The sequence below is a fragment of the Pyrgilauda ruficollis genome, unplaced genomic scaffold (assembly GCF_017590135.1).
Source record: "Pyrgilauda ruficollis isolate IOZ18807 unplaced genomic scaffold, ASM1759013v1 scaffold47, whole genome shotgun sequence".
Lineage (NCBI taxonomy): Eukaryota > Metazoa > Chordata > Aves > Passeriformes > Passeridae > Pyrgilauda > Pyrgilauda ruficollis.
The window spans coordinates 5,081,216-5,107,327 of record NW_024526266.1 but is presented as its reverse complement, the minus strand read 5'-3'; the positions used below and the strand labels follow the sequence as shown (position 1 = coordinate 5,107,327).

General features: G+C 44.0%; 1 protein-coding gene across 3 annotated transcripts in view; it reads left to right on the top strand.

Annotated features, from left to right (window-relative positions):
- Positions 1 to 26,112, top strand: part of NOTCH2 (notch receptor 2) — an 81,706-nt gene that overhangs the window by 42,067 nt on the left and 13,527 nt on the right. Inside the window, exons 9-24 of one of the 3 annotated variants that reach the window (XM_041478871.1) lie at positions 149 to 262; positions 1,368 to 1,481; positions 4,735 to 4,968; positions 5,444 to 5,554; positions 7,195 to 7,387; positions 8,869 to 9,014; positions 9,522 to 9,641; positions 9,752 to 9,904; positions 12,667 to 12,895; positions 15,226 to 15,427; positions 17,872 to 18,025; positions 18,935 to 19,119; positions 19,937 to 20,069; positions 22,540 to 22,785; positions 24,707 to 24,819; positions 25,352 to 25,881. In XM_041478871.1, coding sequence (XP_041334805.1) covers positions 149 to 262; positions 1,368 to 1,481; positions 4,735 to 4,968; positions 5,444 to 5,554; positions 7,195 to 7,387; positions 8,869 to 9,014; positions 9,522 to 9,641; positions 9,752 to 9,904; positions 12,667 to 12,895; positions 15,226 to 15,427; positions 17,872 to 18,025; positions 18,935 to 19,119; positions 19,937 to 20,069; positions 22,540 to 22,785; positions 24,707 to 24,819; positions 25,352 to 25,881 — 2,977 coding nt within the window. Of the gene's footprint in view, positions 1 to 148; positions 263 to 1,367; positions 1,482 to 3,662; positions 3,821 to 4,734; positions 4,969 to 5,443; positions 5,555 to 6,669; positions 6,834 to 7,194; positions 7,388 to 8,868; positions 9,015 to 9,521; positions 9,642 to 9,751; positions 9,905 to 12,666; positions 12,896 to 15,225; positions 15,428 to 17,871; positions 18,026 to 18,934; positions 19,120 to 19,936; positions 20,070 to 22,539; positions 22,786 to 24,706; positions 24,820 to 25,351; positions 25,882 to 26,112 lie in introns of those variants that run through there. The other 2 variants (XR_005956075.1, XR_005956076.1) reach the window with 2 other exon arrangements.

Here is a 26,112-nt window from a genome sequence, read left to right as displayed (position 1 = left end):
TCTTACCTCATAGTTTCTGTCCAGACTGCAAACTTGCAATCGAGCTCAGCTTAGACTTTCAGCACTGGTATGAGAGGCAGTTACACTCTCAAGGGCACTTTCTACAGCCTTTAGTCACCTCTTCTTATTTATTTTTATTTTTTAACAGGTTTTAAAGGAGTTCACTGTGAAGAGGATATTGATGAATGCCTAAGTAATCCCTGTGTGAACAATGGAGTGTGTCTTGATAAAGTCAACCGCTTCCTCTGTGTCTGTCCTCCTGGTGAGTTCTTATTTCTGGAAGCTTTTCCTGCTTCACCCTACCAAGAACTGCACAGATGTTGTGGGTGAAATGTTTCTTGTGAGTTTCTGTTGTTCTTAGGGCAGTGAGTGAATGAGTTGCAATCACTATTAAATCAGAATAGTTCCATGTTGGTTGCAGTAATATTGTTCCTGTAACTGGGTAAGCACTGACAAACACACAGTTGGACAACTCATCTAAAAGGGCAGCTGGCAACACGAGCTTCTGTTGTTGTGGAAACTGTAGTGAGATTCTCAGCACATTTTAAAGATTAGACCCTCTGCACATTTTTTTGTCTTTTTCTGAGGTTTTTAGGCAGAAGCTGGTTTTGCATCAGTATAGTTTATGGTGCTTGCATGAAGAGTGAGATGAATTGGGGTCCACTGGAAAAGAAAAAGAGCCGAGCTGAGGGATCAATGTTAGCTGTAGAGTGAACATCACCCGTTTTCTTCATGGCTTACAAGAAATTTTGAGTTCAGAATTTACATGACAAAAGCCTACTCTGCATCCCTTCTTACTGAACTAATGATGTTCAGGCTCTTGCTTTGGTTCCTTCCTCCATGAAGAATTCCTCATGCTTTTTTTCCCTCAAACTGCCCACGGATCTGCATCACCTGACATCACCTGTCAATACTTTGGTTATTTCGATAACTGTTTTGAAAGTTCCAGTGCTATTTTGCAGCACATTACATACTGCTGTAGTAATTCTAGTCTGAAGGCCCTAGTGATGTATGCACTGTTATTTTATTTTTAGCCACTTGCTTTGATTGCCTTAAAGATTTTTATTAGTGGGATCTCAGGTTTACAGGCAGGCATACTGTCCAGTATGAGCTCCATCTGCTTTATTTCTCTTTGGCTTGGCCATCTCAGTTTTCAAGCTGACCTGGAGGACAGAACCTTTGGAGGGTGGGTTGCAGGAGGAGCCAGTGCACGCGGGGCGTGGTGCCTGTGCTTCGTGATGCCACTGAATGTGGATTGGCTGAGCTTCTCTTTGGGTGGGCTTGAGAGGTAATTCCTGACAGTGCAGCTGTCTAGATGAGCTCCTTCCAGTGACTTCTGGGTTTCCACGTGTTTGTGTTCCTTTCAGGGTTCAGTGGGGCCGTGTGCCAGATTGACATAGACGACTGTTCCAGCACGCCGTGTCTCAATGGAGCCAAATGCATTGACCGCCCCAACGGCTACGACTGCCAGTGTGCCACAGGTCAGTCTGCTGTTCAGAGCCCCTGGGTGGAGAGAACTTGGAACATAAACACATGAAAGGCTGGTCTCAAAGATGTCACTGTTTTTTCTTTCTTTCTCTGAAACGCTGCTTGTTTGTTGCAGAGCTTTGTCCACTCCTTTGTGCAGGGAATAGTATTTAAGTAGAGGAAGCCTTTCACTTGTGGCTGTTAAGTTCACAGTTGATGGGAGTTCTGGCCTCCCCCTTTCAGCACCATCTTTTGCTTCCCAGAAGATGACAGCTGCTTCTCTTCTAGCTATGGAATACACATATGGGAAAACATCAGTGTGAAAGCTCTTTTCTGGAGTTTTCCTCCCTCTCTCCCAAGTCAGATTATATCGTGTGCACTTGAAAAACAAGAGATGGACAGAGCGGTGCTGCTGTGCATTCTGATTTCTGTTGCATCTGGCTATTTTATGTCAAAAGGCTAAGACTGAAATGCAGTAACAGTCATGGAAGAAATGCCACTGAAAATTTGAGTGGAAATTATTTTAAATGATTTGTCAGGTACCACACAGAAATTTTGGCAGAGCTGTGGCCAGAAGTCAGGTGGTTTTTTAATGCCTGGTGAATTACATATTCAGAAGCGTCAGGTTTAATTACAGGATTTTCTTATCTTCAGACCTCCAGGGGTGGTGTAGATATGTTTTTATCTTCATTTTTACATCTGGTCAAATAAGAGGGTTCAGAGCTGTTATATTCTGATTCTCAGTGAGGAGCTACACTTGCTTGCTTTCAGGTCCCTGATTCACTGCTCATGATACAGATTCAGATATGAAATGCCTTGGCTTTAGCTCTTCCATTAGGGAAAAAGCTGAACAATTCCTGGAGCTGTCTTAGTCCCAGTAATGTGCAGTGAGGTTGGTTAGCTTTATGTGCAAATTTTCTCATTTTGAATCATTCCAATAATCAAATTATTAAGGCAAATTTGACTTCACTGCACAAAATGTAACAGAGTTTAGCCTAAAAATAGCCTGTTTTTTCTCACATGTGGTCTCCACCATTCCCAAAGTTTCTGAAGAGGCATTGAATTTGTTGGAAGAAGGAGAATGCAGTAGTTCTGACCAGGAGAGGAATAATTGCTGTGGTCAGAATTTTCCTTTTGACTATTTCATGTGACAAACCAAGCAGACACTTGCAAAAAGAAGGAAAAGCTCAAATCTTCTCCAAACTTGGAAGTAGTTTTAGTCTTTCTCAGGCTGGGGTGTGTTCTGGTTGCTTTTGTTCACTGAAACTGCAGAGCTTATCAGGCCTGGGGTGGGTTTGGGTAGTGTAGAGGAGGACAGTGTGGAGAGCTGTGCCTTGAAAAGCAAGTTCTGACTTTGGCACCAAAACTGCATAAATCACCTCAATACAGAAATTGTAGGTACTATCCCACCTGAGGAGGGAAGGCAATTGCTTCCATGAAGGTAAATGATGTAATGGAGCATTTTCAGGCTGAAAGCAACCAAATGCATGTTACTGAAGCAGCAGTTCTTAGTAAAATCTGTGGTTAAATATTTGACTGAAAATGGAAGAGGGATGCCATATTAGGGCTGTTTTCCATCCTGTCTGAAGGATTCTCATATTCTATATTAAAATGTTTTTTTTTCTAGTCTAACTCTTGTCTGCAAAGAGGGAAATCATGTTTTGGTGAGGTATGTTCAGTTAAGAGATCCAGAAACATTCCTGATCTCTGAGTGGCTCAGTTGAGCTATAATAGCAGGCAAGGTAATGACTTTTGAATGAACGTGTGCTAAGTATTACATTTAATATTGACAGCCTTCTGTAAGACTGAAATGTGGAATTCTTCCTGGGGCAGGAAGTTACTGGACAATAATGTTTGAGTATGTTCTTGCTCTGCTGATCTCATGGTCTGAGTGATGTGATGTTCCCGTAATCGCCAGCTGCCAACGTGATTGAAAACTGCAAAATGTTTGGCCAAATGCTGTACAGATAGCTCTATTTACTGCTTGCTTTTTGTCTTTTCTTTCCCTTCTGGCATTATTCCACTTCTCCTTCCCAGTGGTAGATCATGGCTTTTCTTTTCTTGGGTTGTTTCAGGTCTTTCCTCTTTTATTTGTCTCTGCCCTCTTTTTTTTCCCCCTCTGCCACCATTTGTCCCCTTATCAGTTTGTTTTTTCTCCTTCCCTAACATCTTTTTATATCCATCTTTCTAACTAGCTTCCCTTCCCTCTCCCCACCCACTTCCACACCCATTCATCCAAGCATACGTTCGCAGAACTTGGAAATGTTAGCCGTCACCTGGTATGTTTGACCACAGAAATAACCACAAACCTGTATGAAAAATGGGGAGCCTCTTATCCACTTGTAATACTCAGGTGAGAACCACTCTTCAGCTGTTGAAATTCCCTGCAGCTTGGTTTGTATCAGTCTCCAGTTGGTGTCTTGAAATTTCAAGTTCTGTCTTCCTGATCTTCACCTGCTGGAAGGCAGTATTTTGCTCCAAAACCTCAGCTCTGAAAAAAAATTATTTGAACTCTTCCCTGTCTTACATAGCTCTGCTCCATCATGGAGAGCAGGGCTCTTGAGGGACTTGTTTGCTGCCCTTAGCTTCCTGAACCCTCTAGCCCTTTTTGTGCCTAGGTTCTGTCCCTCTCTGTTGCTCAGGATGTTTCCCAGCTGAAGCAGAATGAAACAGGCCAAATTGCTGCTTGTTTCATTGCTCCTAACCAAGAGGTTGCATGCAGCCTGCAATAAGTTTGCAGTTTGTGCTTGATTGCAGTTACTGAAAAGTTTCCCAGTGAAGGAGGCAAGAAACTTTCTAATAAGCTGAGCTGCAGAAGCTTTGACATGAGCCAAGGGAGTTCCCTTGGGAAGGTTTCAGCAATCTTTGCAGTAATTTCTTATCCTAACAAGGTCAGCCCCACTCTGTTCCCCTGTTACTGTTACAGTGTGCAGAAGAAATAATGGCAGGAGTGTGCCTTCAGACAGTTTATACTGATGCAAGTAAATATTTCTGGAGATTTACATGTTTCCTCTCGTGGCTACTGTTCCAAATAAACTGAAGGTGACCACTTCCAGTGTCAGGGTTCTCTGTGCATGCTGCTGTTCTGTAATGCTGTGAACAGTGGAGAGTGTTGTGTTCCAGGGCTGGAAGTGCAGTTGAGGTGCCCAGTTACCCTTTGTGCTCTCTGCCACTTTGCTGATTCTTGATACAATTCTTTCTATACCTGCATTATATTCACTGCAGCATCCTACCTAAGTGAACTCCTTACTTCTGCCTTTTCCTCAGGTTTTACTGGCTTTCTGTGCGAGGAGAACATCAACAACTGTCATCCTGATCCCTGCCACCACGGGGAATGCCAGGATGGCATTGATTCCTACAGATGCATCTGCAACCCTGGCTACACGGGTGTCATATGCAGTGAGCAGATCGACGAGTGCCACAGCAATCCCTGCCTCCATCAAGGGCGCTGCATTGACCTCGTCAATGGCTACCAGTGCAACTGCTTGCTGGGCACCTCGGGTAGGTAAAACACGAGTGGAAGGCTTGGATTCAAGCAGATAATTGTTTCTTACCTGTGCTCTGGGTGTGTGCTAAGTTGAGAGTATCGTTTTCACATTGCTTTTCCATGCTGAACTTTGGTGTGTTTGTGTGGATTGCCTAACCCTCACTGGTGCTGCAACTGATCTTGGGAGAATTTGCTTCCTCTTTACTCCAAAAAAATCAGATCTGCAGAAAAGTTAGGCATAGTGTTCAAAATGTTTATTCCTCTGTTTAAATATTTAGTACAAGTTCAGGGTCATATTTAGTCAGCACCCAGTGGCTTGGGTGACATTCCTTGGTGTTGCTTCTGCATCATCACCTTGTTTAAGTTGCCCCCAGCATGACTTTGAAGCAGGTGGGATTCTTAATTTGGCTATTTTGGGAAAACAGTTGTGTTGCCTTCTTTGTAAAATTTACCCTCCTTATTCCTCTAACTCTTTTATTTTTAATCCAGGAGTAAACTGTGAGAATAACTTTGACGACTGTGCCAGTAACCCGTGCATTCATGGAGACTGTATCGATGGCATTAATCGCTACAACTGTGCCTGCAAACCTGGATTTACAGGTAAAGTCAGCTACCCAAGGGCTCTGAATTGTTTTGAAGATGGTTATCCGAGTAGCCAGGGAAGTGTTCTTTGCATACTGACTGCAAAGGATTCAGTTAATCCTTCTAATCTTTGGATCTTAGCATCTTACATTACAGCCAGTTCTACCAAAAAGAAAAATGGCCTAATCTGTGCTGTGAAATGCCATTCTTGTTAGGTAATTAAGTCCAATTCATGGTTCTTGGGTTTATAACAAATAAACCCATGTGACTTTGGTTTATTATTTACAGCCTCTTTCCAGGGACCGAGAGATTGTGGACAATATGGAGAGGTGTTTGATTAGACTCTGCCTTGGGCTTTGACCATGAGCAGTATTTCTATTTCTGTGAAATCAGAACATTAACTTGGTGTTCTCATGAGTTGCTTCCCACTCTGAAGTCTTTAGATGAATAATCTGATTTTTTCAGTACTTCTCTGTTGTAGCATGGTCTGTTCTGTTTTCTTTTTAAACTACAAAATTTCTCTGGTACGATCAAAGTGGGGCTGAAAAAAGAAGTGGTTAAACACCTCTGGATCCATGTTTAGAGCTCTGAGCCAACATCAGGACTATTTCTGATGACTCAAGCACATCTCACCACTGTTTGTAAGGGCATCTGTGTTTTGAGCCATACAAACATACGAAATAATCATTGTGAGGCGGTTGGTACTGTTTATTATAGCTTTCTCATCACGTTTGTTACTGTTTATTACTGAATGATTCTAGTTAGAATAGATCTGAAATGCATTAGAGCACTAAAATATTTCATGTGTCTTGTGCTTTTCTCTTGGGGTCTTTCTAAATTCCCGATGCTCCTTCCTTCCCTCGTATGGCTCTGGCATGATGGAACTCTCTAGTTCCCAGAATAAGATGAGGGATGATGCTGATCACTCATGCCTACCACTCTACTAGGTTGCTGGCATTCCATATTTGTTGTCGTGCTGGATCTCTTACTGTTACACTGTTAAAATAATGCAGTAATGTGATGAATTGGCATATTCCAGTCTTTACGGAGCTGGCTTGCATGGGGTCTTGGTACTTTGTAATTTCCTTCTGTTAAAAATGCTTTCAGCTTACTGCATCATTCACTCTGTTTAGCTTTCCAGCCTTACAAGTCCTTTTGGTCACTGCTTCAAGGATCTTGCAGTCGTAATCAGAGGCAGGCAAAACAGGAAACGGTGTTTTTTAGAGCCCCTTTTGCGCAATAAACCACAAGAACTGTATTTACTGCAGACATTTGGGCACTATTGGTTGTTCAAAGGGTAGGTACTTCAAAGCAGAGGAGCAGGGCTACGACAAGTGGAGCTCAAGAGGTTTGTTGCAAGCATGATACAGCTGAGTGGTTTTTGCTTTCCTAATCAATATTAACTGGTGATTTTGGTGGAGATTCTGGAATAGTTTGTAAATACTTGCTGAGTGTAAGTGCTGTTTTCCAAGCACAGTAAAGTGCTGCATCTCTCAGAAACGCTTCTCTTGGCTTGAGTTAAAGCACGGAGGCATGTGAGCTCCGTGCTGCTGCCTTGGCTTCCCTGAGCTGTGTCTCGGTGTGTGCTCTTGCAGAGGTGCAAAGGAAGCAATGTTCTAAGAAGTGCAGCTCAGGAAGTGTTGATTTTTTCCCTCTAGGCCCCCGCTGCAACGTGGACATCGACGAGTGCACGTCCAGCCCGTGCCACAACGGCGGCACGTGTATCAACGAGGTGAACGGCTTTCGGTGTGTGTGCCCCGAGGGCTTCCACCACCCCCACTGCCAGTCCCAGGCCGATGGCTGCCTCAGCAACCCCTGTGTGCATGGCAACTGCACACACATTGCCACTGGGTGAGGACTCGCTGAACCCACCTGCTGTCTTCTGGGTTGTTGTCTTCCTCTGTCCAGACTTCCAGCTCTAGATTTTTCTCTAGTTTCTCAGATTAGGATCCCAATTTGTCTGATGCCTATGACACAATCACAGTAAGGTGTAGACCTTCGTTCACCAGCTGGTGTGTCAACGTAGGTTTTTCTGTCCTGCCTTGTGTTGTTTGCTGGTTTTGCATGGCCGAGGGGTGCAGGGTGTACTGCCACCATCTAGAGGGAGGGTTTGCTGATTCTAGTGAGCTGAGTGAATGCAATTAAAATAAAGAAATGGTTCCAAATTAAATCTTTGGGGAGCAGCAGCAATCTATTGCATCAAAACTTAAAGCATTGAGCATGGGGACTGTCTTTATTGGCTAGTACTGTTCTTCCTATCCAAACACTGTATCAAGGAACAGGCTGACAACTTTTGCTCTAGGGATGGGTATTTCACCCTGGACACTTTGTGCACTGCTGAGATCTTGTCAGCTTTACTCTTATTGTTGCATGTCTGAGAAAAGAAAGGAAAATTCTCTCGGGGTCTTTTGATGGCAGTAGTTGCTTCTAAATCTTCCCATCCAGGAAGACAAAATGCTGATTTTGGGAGCCCTAAATCAGATTTCTTTTTGGTAATGGTGAGTGTGGGGTTGTTTTGTTTGTGCAAGTTCCCAACTGTACATGGAATAGCCTCCCAAATATGTGTTATCTCCTGGGAAGCGTTGTCAGCACTTGGGCAAGGAAGTGATTTGCTGCTGCAGGTAGCTCTCTAGGGCAGGATGCAGCACTTTCCCCGGAGCTGACAGGAAAGCTGCTTTTATTGCTAATTCAGCCTCCTTGAAAGCGTGGAAAACAGGTTTTTGTTCATCTTGTCTGTTGTGTGTCACTTTGCATTTGTACCCACGTACACCTGACACGGTGCCAGGTGAAAGGAGCCGTGTTTGCAGGGCAGGGACAGAGGCCAGCGTGTGCTGCGTGCCCTCAGTCCAGGCTGGTTCACCAAATCCTTGCTTCTATGTCATGTGGGTGGGGTGTGCTCTACTGCAGAGTTTGAAACGTGATGGAGAAGATTGCTCCTGCTCCCAGCCAGCTGTTTTCATTTGAAACCACTATTTGGTATTAAATCAGTCTAGTTATCTTTGGAACCTATTGTTCTCCTCCACTTTTTTTCCCAATCTTTTTTTTTTGTTTCTGTCTTTGTTTGAATATGTTGAGATGGTCTTATCAAAGCAGAAACATACTGCTGGTTGACTGAGCACTTTGTGAAAACTGTAATGAGGGAAGAGTGGTTTTAAGGGAGGGTTTATTTTCAGTATTTTCAAAACTATACAGCAGGGGTAAGCAATCCAAAGTAACTTAGGGCTCTTCTCAAGAGGGTTCCTCTGGTTTTCTCTCTAAAACTAATCTGCAGGAGAAACTGGTAGAGGAGTTACTTCAAAATGTCCTAAATTAATGCTGGTTTGCCTTTCAAGGTACAAGTGTGTCTGCGACCCAGGCTGGGTAGGAGATTACTGTTCAACAGAAGGGAACGAATGTAAATCAAACCCGTGCCAGAATGGAGGAACCTGTGAGGATCTGTTGAATGGATACAGATGCACCTGTAGGAAGGGATTCAAAGGTGACAATTCAGAGAAAGTTTGTTATCTTTTCCCTTTTTACTTCATTTCACCTTTAGGGTAATTTCTTTTCATTAAACTTTGTGGAAATAGTAATCAAGGTGGGAAATGCCATGGCTCTATGAAGTTAAATTAGTCAGTTCCTGTAGACATGATACAGTAATAGAATACTTGGCAAGGGCTTGTCTAAGCCTTGCTTGGAATCATTAAAAAATGCCCCGTTGGAAGCTTATCTTCATTTTCTTTGTAAATGACGAAATTTACGTAAATGCCCTGGAAATTGGAGGGGCATTAAACTCAAAATGACCATGGCTGCTTCTACACTGAGCTCATGAGGAGTGCTCTGCTCTCCTTTTCCTTCTGCTGAGATTTTTCAAAATGTGGCAGTGCTGTCCACTGCAGTGTGGGATAATCACACAATGTGAGTTACAACCTCTTTGTTCATTCTTCCAAGCAGCACCAAGCTCTTAGCAGCACATTCTTCTGCTTTTTCCCATTCTGTTCTCCAGGTGTGAACTGCCAGGTAGTGGTTTCTCCTTGTTCCCCTAATCCTTGTGAGAACTCGGGAATCTGCCAAGAATCTCCTGACTCTGAAGGCTACACCTGCCAGTGTGCCCCTGGCTGGGAAGGTGAGGTGGATGGGGAGCGTGCTGTGCTTCCAGTGCCGAGCAGTGCTGCCTCTGAGCCTTGTGGCCAATGCTTTGGGAGGGGTCTCACCCTTGGGCTCTGCACCTTTCAGGGGAAAGATGCACCGTGGATATTGATGAGTGTCTCTCCAAGCCCTGCAAGAACCATGCCCTGTGCCACAACATCCAGGGCAGTTACCTGTGCGAGTGCCGGCCGGGCTTCACCGGAGGGGACTGTGACAGCAACATCGACGACTGCCTGGCAAGTGGGTATCAGCACTTTGCCCTGTGTTTCCCAGTCTTTCCCAAAAATAAATTTGCTGACTGCTGTTTGACAGATTCGGAAGGGTCTTTTATGATCTCTTGCCAAAGGGAAAAAAAACCCCAAACTTCAGCTTTGGAATGTTTGAGGCAGTCAAAATCCATCGTGTTCGGCTGCTAGAAATGGACCACGGTGTCCTAACTGGTGGTAGCTCTTGTTCCCAGATCCTTAACTTGAAAAGGCCCTTAGAGTTTACATACCTTAATAAGAAGCACTGTTAAATGCAAAGTTATATTTGCCTGAAATTTTAATCCATTAAGTTGAAGCGCCACTGCAGGGCTTACCTGTATTTCAACGTTCGGTTTGATTGAGGTGTGGTGGGAATCTGGGGTGTAGCAGTCCTTCCTGAAATGTCTGTATGACATTAATATTCTGGGAAGAGTGGGTCCTGTTGCAGTTCCAGTTAATCCATATTTGAAAACAAATTAAGAGCAGGAAGGCCCTCTGTTCTGGAATAGGTATCAGTTGCAGGAGGGTAGCCCATACACTGATGAGTACTGGAACAGCTCAAATTGCAAGAAAACAAGTATTAATTTCATGTCCTTGACACTGCTGTTTATAAAGGAAACCAAATGCATAGTAGCTTCTTTTTCTTACTGGGCATATTTTATATCACCATCAGATAAAACCAGAGTCTCCTGAGAAATACCACGTGTTTAAAAGTTCATCTGTTACTATTTGAAAAGTGCTTTATCAAACCTTGGAACAGTTCACAATGCTGTAATTCTTAGATTGGCCAGGTCTTTAAAAAAACCCAACCAAATGAACAGAATAATCCAAAACAACCACCCTGAAACAAAATTAAAAAAACCCAACAAACCCAATCCCCTGTTTTTTACTATCAGCTTGAAACCAAAATGGAGTTTTGAAGACTTTAGGCGTGAATTTAGCAAATTGTGTTTTGCATTGGAAAAAAAATGTAAATTCACGACTGCTGTAGAGAAGGATCCAAACAAGTCTATTAGCAAAAGTTACCATGGGAGCCCCCAGAGCAGCATTCAAAGAACTTCTGAGGTGTCTGGCTCAGGCTGAGCTTTTAATTCCTTCTTTCTGAGCAGACAGGTACAGCACAAAAAGTGTCACGGTGCAGTGACCCAGAGCTTTGCTTACTGAAGCCAACAAAATCATTGCCTGTCCTGTTAGTTTTTGTGTGGGTGCCTGAAGATAAAAACGTTCTCCAAGTGTTCATCTTTCCCTCTGGAACAGCTGGGACATCTCTCTCCCTCCTCCTAAGTGTTCTGAGAGCTGTGGGATTCACCCCGTGTTGTCTTATGCAGCACACCCATGAGGCTGAAGAAGCATTTCACATTACTGCCACAGCTGATTTCATTTAGCATAACAAAAACCTTCCATGCCTTGAGCCAAATGTCTTTAATCTATGAAGCAAACAAACCCTCCAACAACAGGAACTTATTGAAAAGTTGATACCCGAGTCTCCTTCTTCTGTCAGTAAATGTGTGGCACAGAGAATTAATGCACAGCTTTTGGCTTCACTCATACATGGCTGACTGCCACAGACACAACATTTTATAGCTGCCAGGGGTCTTGCTTTGAAGGTGCTTTTTCTCTGCAGTAGTCAAATGACCTTTAAATGGATGCAGGTGTGTCTCATAATACAAATTCTTAACATGTGAGCATATTTCTGAGTCAATAAATGAGCTTTAATTACCTTTCACATTGCTTTTCTTCATTTCCCAGTAAGCAGAATTAGCTTATGATACTTATGATAAACTGCAAATTTTTGGTGGAGTCTATTTGCATTTTCAAGTTCATATTTTAGTAGTACTTAAAGGTAGTCCTAAATCCAAAAAATTTGGTAACCTATTTTTCAACCCCTTTGCTTTCTCCTTTTTTCCTCCCCCCTCCCAGTTTCCCTCTCTGCCTTCATATAGTAAGCTTTTGCTCAGTGGAATGCAGAGTAGAAAAGGAATCTGGCTTCAGGAATGTGGGTCTTAAATCCAAAAGTGGAAGGAAAAAAGCAGGAAGAAATTACTGAACGGCAGAAATCTTTCAGGCAGATTGGTACTTGTGGAAGCAGAAGGAATACAGAAGTAGGAGGCTTAGACCAAAAAACAGTGGTATGCAAGTAGCAAGAGCATGGTAGGGATAAGGAAAATATAAAGAAATGCAGTGATTGAGGAGAATCCTTGGTGGTGTAGGAGTTTGTGGGCTTTTCTGCCAGCCTTTCCCCAGTCAGTCTGTGATGCTGGGAAAAATGTCAAGTGCTCAGTAGTGCATAAATGCTCATATGTGTGCTAATATACACTTACAGGTTTGATTTGATGGGACTGCTTTCATGCTGAAAATTAATCACACAAGTTCTCTCTTGTGTTAAGCAGAGTCTGTGCTGAGTTCTCTGATAAATAAAACTTGGTAAGGAAGAAGAAACAGTTGCTGCTCTGTTTTTATTGTATCAGTAGGCATCTGTCACAAAAGCAGCATTTGAATTTTAAACCAAGAGGCTTTGGGTTTTGGTTGAACAAATTCCAGCAGAGAAACCTTTAGGCCCTGAAGGTCGGCATTGATCCACACGTCCTTGGAAATTTCTAATTGATAATGCTTTGCAATTACCTGTTCCATAAAGTGGCTGAGAAAAACCTGTCAGTGCTCTGTCCCACTCTGGGCTGTGTGAGCCCTTTTTTTTCCCTCTAGGCCTGGCCCTTCACTGTCCCCATTTTAACCCTGGCTGTGGTGCTTCTGTCCTAGATCCCTGCCAGAACGGAGGCTCGTGCGTGGATGAGATCAACTCCTTCTCGTGCATCTGCCTGCCCGGATTTCAAGGGGAGAGGTGTCAGACAGACACCAACGAGTGTCTGAGCGAGCCCTGCAGGAACGGGGGCACCTGCACCCACTACGTCAACAGCTACACCTGCAGGTGCCCGCCGGGCTTCCAGGGCACCAACTGCGAGAGCAACATCGACGAGTGCACTGACAGGTGAGGCACCTGCTCCTGCCCTCAGCCAGTCCTGCTCAGGAGCAGCTTCTCACCAGGGCAGTTCTCCTTTCCTGCCGTTTGTCGCAGCCATACTTGTGATTCTGGCAAGGAAAGCTGGCTTAGCTGAAACACGGTTGCCTGGTCCTCGGTTTCTTCTAGCGTTCTTCCATTACAGCGTAAATGTGATAGCGTTTAACAAAATTTGAAACAGGGATGCTAGCTTATTGAAATACAAATAATTCATATTTTTATAAGACCACTATCACATAGGGGAGGGGAAATAATTGGTTATGAATGGTTACTCTGTTGAGAAATACAAAAGCTGCAAAAATGGAAGCAATGGCCAACTTAGAAAAGCAGCAAAAATAAATTAGTCCTGAGTTGCTGACAACAAATAACATGAAGAAGAAACCAGGAGAAACACTAAATTCTGTATTGGAAAGATTTAATCATCAGAGATCTTTTAATGCTCACAAAAATAAAAAATTGGATGTGGTTTAGCAGTGTTGAGATAAAACCTGAGGTCATTGTAAAGGGGGTGATATGGAACTGAGTTAAAATGCTCAACAGCTGGTCCTCATAGAAATGGTTCATGTGGTAGTTTTAAGAGCTCTTTGAGAGTTAAACATGTGATTCCATCATCTGCCTGCATATTTATTTTAAGCTTTGTTCGGATTGATGTGACTTCAGATTCTCAAATGGGAAAAAATTCTAGCAATTTCTTTAAAACTTGCAGTGGTTAAAAATAATTAGAAGTACTCTGTTCTAGTCTAGTTACCAGAGACAAATCATGCAAAACTCTTGGTTTTCTCAAGTATTTTCTGCACAAATAGAAAAGATCTTTCCTGCCTTTCATAAAATTGCGTTTGAGGAGGAGGAGGTATTTTAATATCTTTTTCTTAAGAGCAGGATTGTGTCACCGATGAGGGTGTGTTTCATTTGCACAACAGTTGTTGAATCGAGTGGAGTATGCTGGGTGTTTTAGCAGAACTCCTGGCTCTTCCTTGAGGTTCATCCTGTTTTTGTTTTTGTTATCAGTCAGGACAGGAACCAGTCTTGCAGGTATGAATTAAGGATGTAGCAATTTTCAACGCTCTGCCAAGCTAAACCAGTCACACCTTCTCAACCAAAATTACCGAGCTGTGCTTAAGAGCACTGTGGTGGTTGGCTAATTTGAATTTGGGTCAAATGATTCTTCCGTGTGTTGTGTGAGAAGCTGCCTGTGGGAGAGTGCCCTCTCCTTTTGGTACCTGGTTGCAGTGAAGCACACCAGGTGATTGGCAGTTCCTCTGTCTCCCCTGCTTTGCTATGAGTGGAAACAGCAGTTTGCTCTCCCTCTAAAACAGAATTCAGCCCCCAAGACAGAGGAACTTCTCTGATGAGCAGTTCAGTGTTTGATAAGTAGGTTAATGCTGGCATCTCTACCGTCATCGCAGTTGGAATTTCAATATTTAACACTTGCTTCCCTGCACTGGGAGTTCAGGGAGGTGAGTCAGGGGCTCCTCTCGTGGAAATACCCTTTGACAGGGCACAAAGCAGATAGCAGGCATGAATTTGGTTTGTGTACTTTATCAAACTGATTATCTCAGGTCTGATCTAGCATTAGTCTCAGAGGAGCAGGAGTTCCTTTACAAGGAAAACTGAGTCAATTTTGCATGAGTCAATTCCCCAAACTTTCCCAGTCCCTTCTCCCTAGGACACCTAATCTGGCAGAATTTCATATGATCAGAAGATTTGGGGGGAGGGGGATAATTCCTTTGATCTGAATTCTGCCAGGGCATGTATGAGTAGTTTTACAAATCAGGATTTAAGATTCTCATGAGAAGAGAAGGAAGGGATTTAGCAATACCAATACATTCACATAGTTTCAGTGAAGAACATGCTTGTATTTTGCATGTTGTATGAACGTTTTCCTTGAGAAACCATATCCCTGATTCCTTTGAAGATTTTTAAAAAAGGCAAATTGTTTTGTTTCTCATAATTTGTAATACAACTGTAATTTGTAATAAAATGTATCAGTTTGAGCAAGCCACACGAGGTCGTGTTTGTGGTCACATTGAAGCTGGGAAGATTTCATTAAATTAGTCTCATCCATCACTAATGACTCATTAAAACCCTGCTTTACTTTCTTGGTCTGCTGAGGTAAAAGTGAACTGGAATTCCCTAGGATTGCTGTTTTCTGCTTGATGCTTCTTCAGCCAGAAGTTAGCAGCGATCAAAAGATCCTGTTATCTGCTTTTCTCCCTTATTTCATTCATGTTTATGTTCCTTTTTGTCTGTGAGCTAATTGCATTTTGTCTCAGCTTACCTTTCTTCCTCCTCCCTTGCAGCTCCTGTTTCAATGGAGGCACTTGTGTGGATGGAATCAATTCCTTCACCTGCCAGTGCCCGCTGGGGTTCACGGGCCCCTTCTGCCTGACCGAAATCAACGAGTGTGACTCCCATCCCTGCCTCAACAGGGGCACCTGTGTGGACAGCCTGGGCACGTACAGGTGTATCTGTCCCTTGGGCTACACTGGCAAGAACTGCAAGGTGGGTGACTTCTTGTGGCATTGTTGTTGCAGCTGTCCAGCAGCAGAGGTGACACTGGAGAGCTGTGAGGTGGCTGAGCTCTTGTTCCTTCAGTCCTGGTGAGGGCTGGTTGTTCAAAACTGGAAATCGTAGAATGGGCTGGAAGAAACCTTAAAGATCATCTAGGTCTAGACCTCCCTGTCTGTTTGCAAGGAGGAGAAAAGTGGTTATTTATGAGAACAGGTGCCACTGGAACTTTCTAGATTAGTTTTTTTAAATGAAAACCAGCTGTTACCCTGGAAAAAGGCTCCATTTCATTCCAAGCATAAAATTGTCCTGATTGAAGGCAGTCCTGTATTTTAAAAAAAACCAAAAAAACAACTAAACAAACCAGCAAACAAGCACAAAGCAAAAACAGAATACCAGCAGGATTTAGATTTAACTGGTTCATTTCTTACAGGGAGGTAAATTTTAATCAGGGTTGATTGTAAATTTTTTTTTCATGAAAAGTAAGAAAATGTTTTGGGGCAGTAAATGACGTGCCTATTCACAACCTCAATAAAAATCTCCAGCCTTACTTGCACACTGAAGTTCAGGCAGTTTCCAGTTTTCCACAGGAGCTGCAAACCCTGTATGCTGTAAATGACTGACTAGTGCCTATTAAAAACTCTAACTTGGCATGGCACAGTGGAAACAGAATGATGTTTTTCAAATCTGAATTATTTTTTATTCTGTTCTTATCAAAACAGCAAGAATGATTTGAGGCTATTTTTGTTTTTGGAATGGTAAACTCTGTATTGGCTTCCTTTACCAGCAGTCCTGAGTGCTGCCATTTAAAAAAAAAAAATGGTGAATTTTTATAAATTGCTGGAAAACACTACAATTTTGTAAGAATTTTGCAGCTCTCTTTCGTGCCAGCATGTCTTTGTAAAGCAGTGAATGTTGGAAAGAAGCATTTTAGTGGCAGTGGGGGAGGTGCTTTTTCAGAAGTATGTTGCTAGACATTAAATTGTCAGGTCTGCTTCTAGGTATTGCTAATGGAGGAAGTGAATGCAAAGTAATGAAGTGATAGAAAAAAAGCAGCCCCTCTGCTACCCTCATTATGCATTCTGGGCACACCACTTAAACCTCATTGGGAGAATTAGCATTGAGAGGGATCGTGAAGTACTGTGAAGTTCAGTAGTTCCTCTTCTGTTATGTTTGCTTTGTTTTTACTTCAGAAAAGGATTAATGTTCCTTTCCCCAAATTAAATGCTGTGGATTCTCAGAAAGTCTGCTTTATGTTCAGAGAAGCTTGATTGTAATGTATTACCCATTTTATACAAGGAACCAGAACTTTCTAAATTTAGATAAGTAGTACTCAAAGCTGTACTGGGGAGATTTATAGATTACAGCTACACTGTAGTTCTTGTCTTAGTGGTAAACTGGCTTGACCTAATTAGCAAAGCTAAATAAGCAGGACAAAATCAGACAATGATTCATAAGTTTTAGAATTTGCATGTAAAACAGTCAGCTACTCATTACAAATGCACAAGCAAGAGGCTCGGTGTTTTTTCTTCTTCACGCTCAACTACATGTGATAAAACTTAATTCCAAGTTTCCTTTTGGTTGCCTGTGAAAGCACAGATTTTTTTTTTTTTTACTTTAATCTTTGTGAAGAGACAGTTTGCATCTGAAAAGCAGAACTTTCTTCAATTGAAATTGCATTTTACAGCCAAAATTTGGTGCTACTCACTTTAAAAACCTCACCCTTCCTCAAGTCAGCTTGAAATCAATCAAGTAGCTGTATTAATTTGAAGATGAAATGCTTAAAAAGGAAATTAGGGTTAGTGGCCGGTTTATATTACATCAGACAGTTATTTTGGGTCTTCACTTACATATGGTGATTTCCTGAGTTTTAGACTCTTTGTTTCTGTATGAGAAATCAAGAAAAGCAATATACTTTGCTACATCTTCAGTTCATAAAACTGTTGTGGGGTTTCAGTTGAATCTTGGAAGACACAAAAAGTCAGAGTGCAGCAAGTGGGGCCAGAAGGAGGTATGGTGAGCTAATGATAGAAAGGAAAAGTATGGATCAAAATGTGGAACACATCTGTCATCCTCAGAAAGCAGTGAAGATGGGGGGAGTTAGGGAGAATAGCTGGAAGCCTCCTGCTACCATGGAACTGAGACAAAACCCTATTTTCTCAAACTGAGCCAGTAAAAGATCCAACTTGATGGTGAGGTGTGAGGATTTTGAAATAATGCTGCCATCTGGGGTTTATTCCTCTATTCACTTGCACTCTCCCAGGCACATGAGACTGTCAGTACAGTACCTGGCTTGGCTTGGGAAGGACTGTCCTGCTCTTTCCAGTGCCATGCGGAGCCTCTATTGCAGAGCTCCCTTTCCTTGCATCTTGAGCTTGCTCTCTGAGTGCTGTTTGTCCTGCATTTGCCATGTTTCACGTGGGTTGTTTGCCCTGCAGTCTCTCGTGGATCTGTGCAGCAAGTCTCCCTGTAAGAACAAGGGCACGTGTGTGCAGACTCTGGCCCAGACGCGCTGCGTGTGCCCGCCCGGCTGGACCGGCGCCTACTGCGACGTGCCCAACGTCTCGTGCCAGGTGGCAGCTTCACAGAGAGGTAAATCTGCATCCTCTGAGCTTCAGCATCTCTGGGCCCAGGCGTCTCCTTCCCCCCTGCACCTGTGCACAGCCCACAGAGCTTTGCCTCTAGGTGGTCGCTTCTCAAGTAAAAATACTCTCTGCAATGAGTCAAGACTTCCTTGGTTCTCCCCATTACAAAAATGGCAGAAAGGAAAAATTAAATATTTCATGGGGTCTCAGTTTCAGTAGTACTGTTTTACATGGACTGCCTTTTTGGAAAATACATCTGCTCTTCATGCTAAACACCAGGTTTCTGCTAATACCCAGGCAGGCCAGGGGTTAAGGCCATGCCCTTCAAGAAAGGCATCTTGGAACTAATGATAAGTATTTTTGCAGAGAATACTGATTACTGAGTAGACTATTCAGCCTTATAGGTTATACCATGGCCCCTCAAAGTAGTAATTTTCTACTTCAGATGATGTATATGTAAAAGATTTGGTTTTTAAGTGAATTTTGTCTGGCAATATGGCTTGTAGCCCAGGCAGATGGACACTGTCATGCCACTTTTGTCCAGGAAATGCAGACAAGCAGATTCTGTGTCAAAGAAAGGTGTCAAGCTCCCGTACTTTTTGGGGACATTCTAGGTACAAGCACTGAACCTTTGTAGAGCAGCAGTAATACTTCAGATACGTATTCACCAGCCAGTGCTAAAGTAACAGCAGTACAAATACTTCATGCCACTGTTGAATCCAGCGGTCCAAAGAGGACAGAACAGGACTTTGTTTGTAAGCCTGTTTTGGTTCTGATCCACTGTAATTTAAGGAGTAACTCTTCAGTTTTAAAGTTGCAACTGTTCAATTTGTTGGGCCTACCCATATCCATTCCTGTCTGAGCTGCCAGCACTGGCAGCAAGCGTGTTTGCTCACTTGATTTAACTCTGCTTCAGGAGTCCCCGTGGACCAGCTGTGCCAGCACTCTGGTCACTGCCTCAACGTGGGCAACACCCACCACTGCCAGTGCCAGGTGGGCTACACGGGCAGCTACTGCGAGGTGCAGCTGGACGAGTGTGACTCCAGCCCCTGCCAGAACGGAGCCACCTGCCGGGACCACCTGGGCGGGTACCAGTGCGAGGTGAGCTGGGCTTTGCCGGGAGCAGGGGTGAATGCTGAGGGCACACTGAAACAAAGGCATCAGAAGCAGTCAGAAACACCTGCAAGTGCTAAAGTACCTTCAAATAGGGGATAAAAGCAGCCTGCACCTGGAAGGAATTTTTAATTTGGCTGTAGTAAAAACAGTGCTCCTGAGAGGTTTTTAATGAATTAAGAGGTATGGTTGGAAGGAGCTGTGGTTGATGAGATTTGAACTCTTTGTGTCATTGGAGAGGGGGTTCTTATCTGGAAAGGCTTTTTGCCTGAGGTGTGGTTTATATTAAAATATTTGTAAAATGTATTAAAGGAATATTATATTTTCCCTGTTGGTTGGGCAAAGTATCCCTTGCCTCCCAGGGTAGGAAATGCTTTCCACTGCTTTCTGTTTCCTAATGCTGATACAGAGAGCAGTGTAGGCCATGAGACTGTTGTCTATCAACCTCTCTAAGCTTTTTGGAATGGGAGAACACCTTGGAAGCCCATGTCCAGAGGGGAAAGGATGAGTTCTATGTAAACCTTAAGCCAAAAACTACTAAGCCAGTTTCGGTGCTGGAGGGTATCAGGATTTGATCTGTTGTGTTTGGCAGCAATCTAATCACTTGAATTCAAATTTGCAGCGCCCTGTTACGTGTCACATGGTGAGCTGTGTGCTTAAGCTGCTGGCTGTGCAGCTCTTGCAGTCACTTGCAGTTGTTCAGCTACAAAGGCAGTCCTAATCTGCCCCACCGAGGGCTCCTGTGTCGCTGTTAGCTCTCTGAGATGTCTGCTAAGACTGCTGACACTTTTTTCTGTGCCGGCAGTGTGTGGCTGGATACCAGGGTGTCAACTGCGAGTACGAGGTGGATGAGTGCCAGTTCCAGCCCTGCCAGAACGGAGGAACCTGCATCGACCTGGTCAATCACTTCAAGTGCTCCTGCCCACCAGGAACTCGGGGTAGGAAGCTCAGCAATGAAGTGAATGTTACAAGGGGAAATTTTCCTCTCTGACTGCTGGTTTCACGAGACACAGTTTAAAGGGAATGCATTCCGTTCTTTGAAGAATGTTCCCAAAGTACACTGGGTCCCATGGGATACATATTTTCTCTTTAAAAATAAATGCTGGTTTTTTCCCTTCCTTTTAATTTTTTTTCTTTTAAAGGAATAGGTCGTGGCAGTGTCCCTTGGGAATGTGTGAGCCATCTTTGGCAATGTGGATGCATGAGATTGCTGTTAAGGTCTCTCTCAAACCTATTTGTTTTGAAACAGTAAATCCAAGGTTTCTTTTTGGCTAAGGTGCTATGAAATAAGTAGGAAACTTTCTTAGTTCTTGCTTCCAATGTCCTCCACTTGCCTAAATTTTCCCCTTTATTGTCCTCTGTTCTGGAGTCTTTTGTGGAAAAGGAGTTGAGTGACTCTAGGCTACCCTAAATTATTTCAGCATATAGTTTATATCAGTAGTTTTCAGTAAGCATGATTCCACAGCCTGTTTATTGTCAGGTTTCTTAAAACATAGCCTTCCCTTTTATATCTTACCTATGAACCTGGCTTCTATCTTTGAAAATATTCAGAATTTAGTATTTTAACTCATCAGTAAATGCTTTCTCACTTTATGTTCTTTATTGAGCTTATTTCTCAAATTAAAAATTTTACATTGCTCTGAACTTCTCTCTGAAGTGTGTCACCTCAGTGTTGGCAAAATCTTCAGATGTCAGATAGAACTAAATTCTTGTTTCATAAAGCAAATTAAAGTGCAATTATAAAATAATATATTTGCCTCTTGCCCATGCATATCACCAGTGCATCCACTTCAGTGTGGCTCTCAGCACATCTCCCCACTCTGGATAAGGGTTTGTTTCATTGTAAATCGTTGCACTACCAATTCTTCATGTATTGGTCTTAATAATATTCTTCAATTATTAAAAAAATAGGGCAAAAAAGTGCAATAAAACAAAAGCAGAAATGAACCTGCTTTTTAGATCTCTACATCCAAGAGTGTATTTAGGTACCAGTACCTGCATTGCCAGAATTTCTGTATTCCACTAAATCCCCCACCATCCTCTGAGAGGTTCTGAGTGTACTGCTTTTAATCCTTCAGTCTTTCTTTGTTGAGATTAATTACTTTCTAAATGTGACAGTTTTGTTGGGTTTTTTGGTCTTTTTGTTTGGTTTTTGGTGTGTTTTTTTTTTTTGTTTTGTTTTTTGTTTGTTTGTTTTTTTGTAAATGAAGGGAATTGGAGGAGATTTGCTACAGTTATTTAGGATAGTAAAACTTAGCTTTTGTCCCTGGCCCAGTTTGTAATTAGTACTTTATTGATGCCAGTATAAGCATCCACCATATTTAGGTGAAGGATTTTACTTGCTGTGGGTGGAGCAACAGCAATAAACTTGCCCAGCTTCCCCTCTCTGCCCTTGTGCAGTGAAAGCAGAACCAGCACCAGACCTTGTCCCTTGAAAGGAAATCCCACAGGGAGGAGAAGAAATTGCCCTTCCTGGCTGCTAATGGGGGTTTGCTGTAAGTCCCAGAAGCCAGACTGGAGGAATCAGTGTTTTATCACAGCTGCTTTTCTTGTTGGTGTGCTGTTGCTTGTTTTAGTGCTCTTTGCCCAGTTCCAGGGTAGCCTGGTGGCAGCTTGTGGCCTGTCAAGGCCAGCATGGGGCTCCCAGGCTCTGCTCAGTCTCTGGGCTAAATCAAGTGCATCCTTTTTGGGCTTGGTTTGGTTTTGTGTTTTTAATTATGCCCTTAAATTAAGTCAAGTATGAAAGCTGCCAAATACCAGGAGAGCCTAGCACTGAGGACAGCCTGGATGTAAAACACGTGTACCCTAAGCTTGCTCTGAAGCTGGCTGTCTGCAGAGAGTGTGTAATGTGTTAAACTGGGATCTTTACCTGCTTATTTCAGGGACTGTGTGTGACATGGCCTTAAAACTTGATGGGCAGTGTAAGTGATGCCTGAAGAGGCTCCCTGGAACAGAGGCTGGGCAGAGCTAAAGGAAGAAAGTAGGGGTTTATTAAAGGCCTTCAGAGGATGCACCTTGGGCAGTACAAGAGCTGTGACTCCACCCAAGGTGGACCCTGGGTCATGAGTTCTCACACTTTTATAAGTTTTGTTCCATTTCCATATTGGGTTCATTGTCCAGTTCCAGCTCCAGGTGATGCAGTCCCACCCTCCCAGTCTGCTCTCCTCCATTCCCTGCTGTTTGCACTTTTTGGGTCTGAAGCTGCAGCGGTGTCCTTGGTTCTGGGGCTGGAAAAGGATTGGTTTGTGTGACTGAGCTGTGGGGAGAACCTGCCAACACTTTATATGAAATTCAGAGCTATAAACTAATGTAGCACAGAATCTGGAAAATACGAAAGCTCAAGCTTAAGGCATCGTAGGAAAGGCAGCCACGACACTGTGTCCCCAAGCTGTCCCTCCTGCCTTGCAGGCCGCCTCTGTGAGGAGAACGTGGATGACTGCGTGTCGGAGTCGGGAGCTCCGCGCTGCTTCAATGGGGGGCAGTGCATTGACCAGATCGGGGGCTACAGCTGCCTCTGTCCCCAGGGCTTCGCAGGAGAGCGCTGCGAGGGCGACATCAACGAGTGCCTCTCCAACCCCTGCAACCCCCGAGGGAGCCTGGACTGTGTCCAGCTGACAAATGATTACAGGTGCATCTGCCGCAGTGCTTTCACTGGTGAGTAGTCAGAAACGTGCTTCTGATGTCATGGCGCTATCTTGAGAAATGGTGGTTCTGTCCCTTCCTGGCAGTGCTGTTATCTACCCACTTCTCTTCACGATTTCTGATTGTTTCCCTGCAATGTGTTTCAAATTTTAAACTGGTCTTTCTTTTAAAACTTCTAAGAAATTTGGCTTCCAGAGCAGTGTCAGATGAAGGAATCTCCTGAGACGCTTGGCTTCCAGGACTTCTCTTTCCTTGTGGTACCTTTCTTGCCTTCATAATTTCACATTTCTAATATTGAAAGTGTAACAGTTCATGTGTCAGCTTATCTGTGACGACTTCTTTTGCAAAGCAGCCATGTGCATTTTCTCTATAAATCAATGTCATGGTATCATAATTAGCTTTTGGCCTCCTTTTCTACTCCTCGCTGCCTTTCCTCCTTGCATTGGTGATGTGGTCAGGATGGAGTATTCTATGCATAAACAGGCTGTACATTTCTAGCTTGGTGATCCTTCCACAATCCGACTTTGAATCACAACTTTGCAAGAATTTCATACTGTGCAGACTTATGTCTCACTCTCCCTAGACCTCCTCTTTGTTAGTATTACTGCTATTCTGCTTTCTGCCTCCCACTGGGCTTAAGTTTGGTCTAATAGTCTCCAGATGTGTCTTAACTTTCAGCTTTCCATTTTCCATGTCAGTTTAACTTCTTATGCATTCAGTTTTCCTCCATTAAAACCTTTCACTTTCCCTGCTTACCAGTCACCTTTCCTGCATGCTTTACCAGCAGTTTTTACTCTTTAAAGATGCAATGATTTTCCACTAAATTTGTGAGTTTCAGATGCAAAGAAATCACAAAGATATATGTTCAAAGAATTCATGTATTAGCTTTTGAATGCATTACTTATCCTGCCAAAAGAAGTTCCTGAATGAGTGATGTATGAGGGAAGTGGAGCTGGTGGGACACTGGTGCAGGCCACCAGATGGGTTTATTTTAAGCCTGTCTGTTAAGGTTGCTTTTATGAATTATGCCTCATGTGGCTTCTGACCCTCCTGGAAGGGTTGCTGGATCTTGTGCTGTGGGAAGTGCAGGCCTGCTGCACCCCAGGAGGAGCAGGGAGAGCTGCTGTGTCTCAGACATGAAGTCTGTCTGGAAATGTTAGGCACAAAGGGGGAACATGCTTCCTCCTCTAGCTGTCTGTCTTCTGCACATTCCCCACTGACCCTTCTGCCTGGGAGGGGACGGGGTGGCTTTGCTGTGGTCTGTGACTGGTGGGATGCCAGAACTCTGTGGGCCATCCTGCCCTGTCTGCAAAGTCTTGGCTGCACATGTCTGGAGACTTCTATTAATGTTTTCCTAGGGGGTCCAAGTCATGCTTAAATCATGCCCAACTTTTAGAAGTTTGGTGTCAGCTTGACTCTGGGAGCTGCTGCAAAGCTGGTCAGTGCAGTAAGATCTCTGGCTGATCAGCCTGAGGAGACTCTGTTTGGTTCTCCTGTTCACTTGGGGTACAGCTGGTCCTGAGGGTTGTTCATTCATGTTACCGTGTGAGTTGCCATTGGACTCACTGAGCAGCTCCCAAAAAGTAAAGAAGTCTTAGGAACCCCCAAACTGGTGTGGTACATCACTTTCATCCTCTGTGCCTGGCTGACCTGGGGATGACAGCAGCACACTCTGTCTCTGTGCCGTGTTGTGTGTGTTTTTGAGGAGGCAGGCACGGTCAGCTGTCTCCAAATGCACCTTGTAGATTCTGGGGCTGTGCCTCCCTCTTTACTGCCTAGGCAGCCACATGGAGACCACACCTTATCCAAAGGGATGCTCCCTCCTAAAAGAGCGCTCAGCTCGCTGGTTATTGGCAGGAGTGTTCTGTGTGGTGATGGCTTTTGGATGATCACACACCCATTTCTCTGCTCTCTCTCGCTGTGCTCGTGCCAGGCCGTCACTGTGAGAGTGTCATCGACGTGTGTCCCCGCAAGCCGTGCCAGAACGGCGGCACCTGCGCTGTGGCCAGCAACATGCCCGATGGCTTCATCTGCCAGTGCCCCCCGGTAAGCACCCCATGCCCACACCGCCCTGCCTGCCCCAGCTCCAGGGTCCTCTGCCAGGCTCTCACTGCTTGCTGCAGGTGAGCACTGGACACTCTTTACCCACATCCCTTAGTTCATCTGCTCAGCAGTGAAACCCAGGGCTTCCAGCTGCCCCAGGAGAGTGATGCTGCCTGTTGCTACCCCAAACAAGTATAGTCTTCAAGTATCACAGCTGGCTTTTTTGTCTGAAATCTACCATTAAATTACATTAGCTCATTTAAATTAACTTTTTTTTGCAGTCCTGTGTTTTCTGTGCTTGCTGCAAGCTTCCCCTTGTTTGTGGCTCTTCTAGGCTGTTTTCAAAATGTAACAGAGTCTTGTGATTTCCTAGTTTATCCATGAGATTAGGTCCAGAAAGTCATGGCTCCTGCAGTGAGGCTAGAGGAGTTACAGGGGAGAAAGGATTTGCACATGACACCCTGCCTCCAGCCCTTAGAGTGCTGAAGAATAGGTTTGTGACACTGGTTGTTTTCCCTTTTTTTCCACCCCACAGGGTTATTCTGGAGCAAAATGCGAGTTCAACAGCCACAGTACCTGTGGACAAGTGAAATGCAAGAAGGGGGAGCAGTGCATCCAAACGTCTTCTGGTCCACGGTGCTATTGCCCCAAGCTGTCTGTGGGAGAGGAATGCCAGACACACCCAGGCTGTGCCAGTGCCCCCTGCCAGAATGGGGGCAGCTGCCACCCTCATTCTCAGCCTCCTTACTATTACTGCCAGTGCCCTGTTCACACCCAGGGCAGCCACTGTGAGCAGCCTGTGACTTTCAGCCCGGAGCCCCGAAGATGCCTGGATTCCCAGTGTGCAGAAAAAGCCAGGGATGGCTATTGTGATGAAGACTGTAACACCCATGCGTGCCAGTGGGATGGAGGCGACTGCTCCCTTACTGTGGAGGATCCTTGGGCCAACTGCTCCTCCTCCCTGCCCTGCTGGATGCTTTTCAATGGACAGTGTGACGAGTTCTGCAACACGCCCGAGTGCCTGTTTGACAACTTTGAGTGTCAGCAAAATAGCAGGACATGCAAGTAAGGCTCGACGCTGAGAACATTTTCTCTGTGTGACTAACATAGCTCCTGCCTGTTGCTCCCTTCTCTCCCATTGTTTCTCTTGCTGTCCTTGCTGAAAGCTTGGCATCCAGCAGTTTCTGCTGCTTTGTGTACTTCTCGTCTATTTTTCGAATTTGTGTACTGTGCACTGAGTTTATAACCTGAACAATGCTAATGCATTAACCTGCTTGATGGATGTGCCCTGCTTTC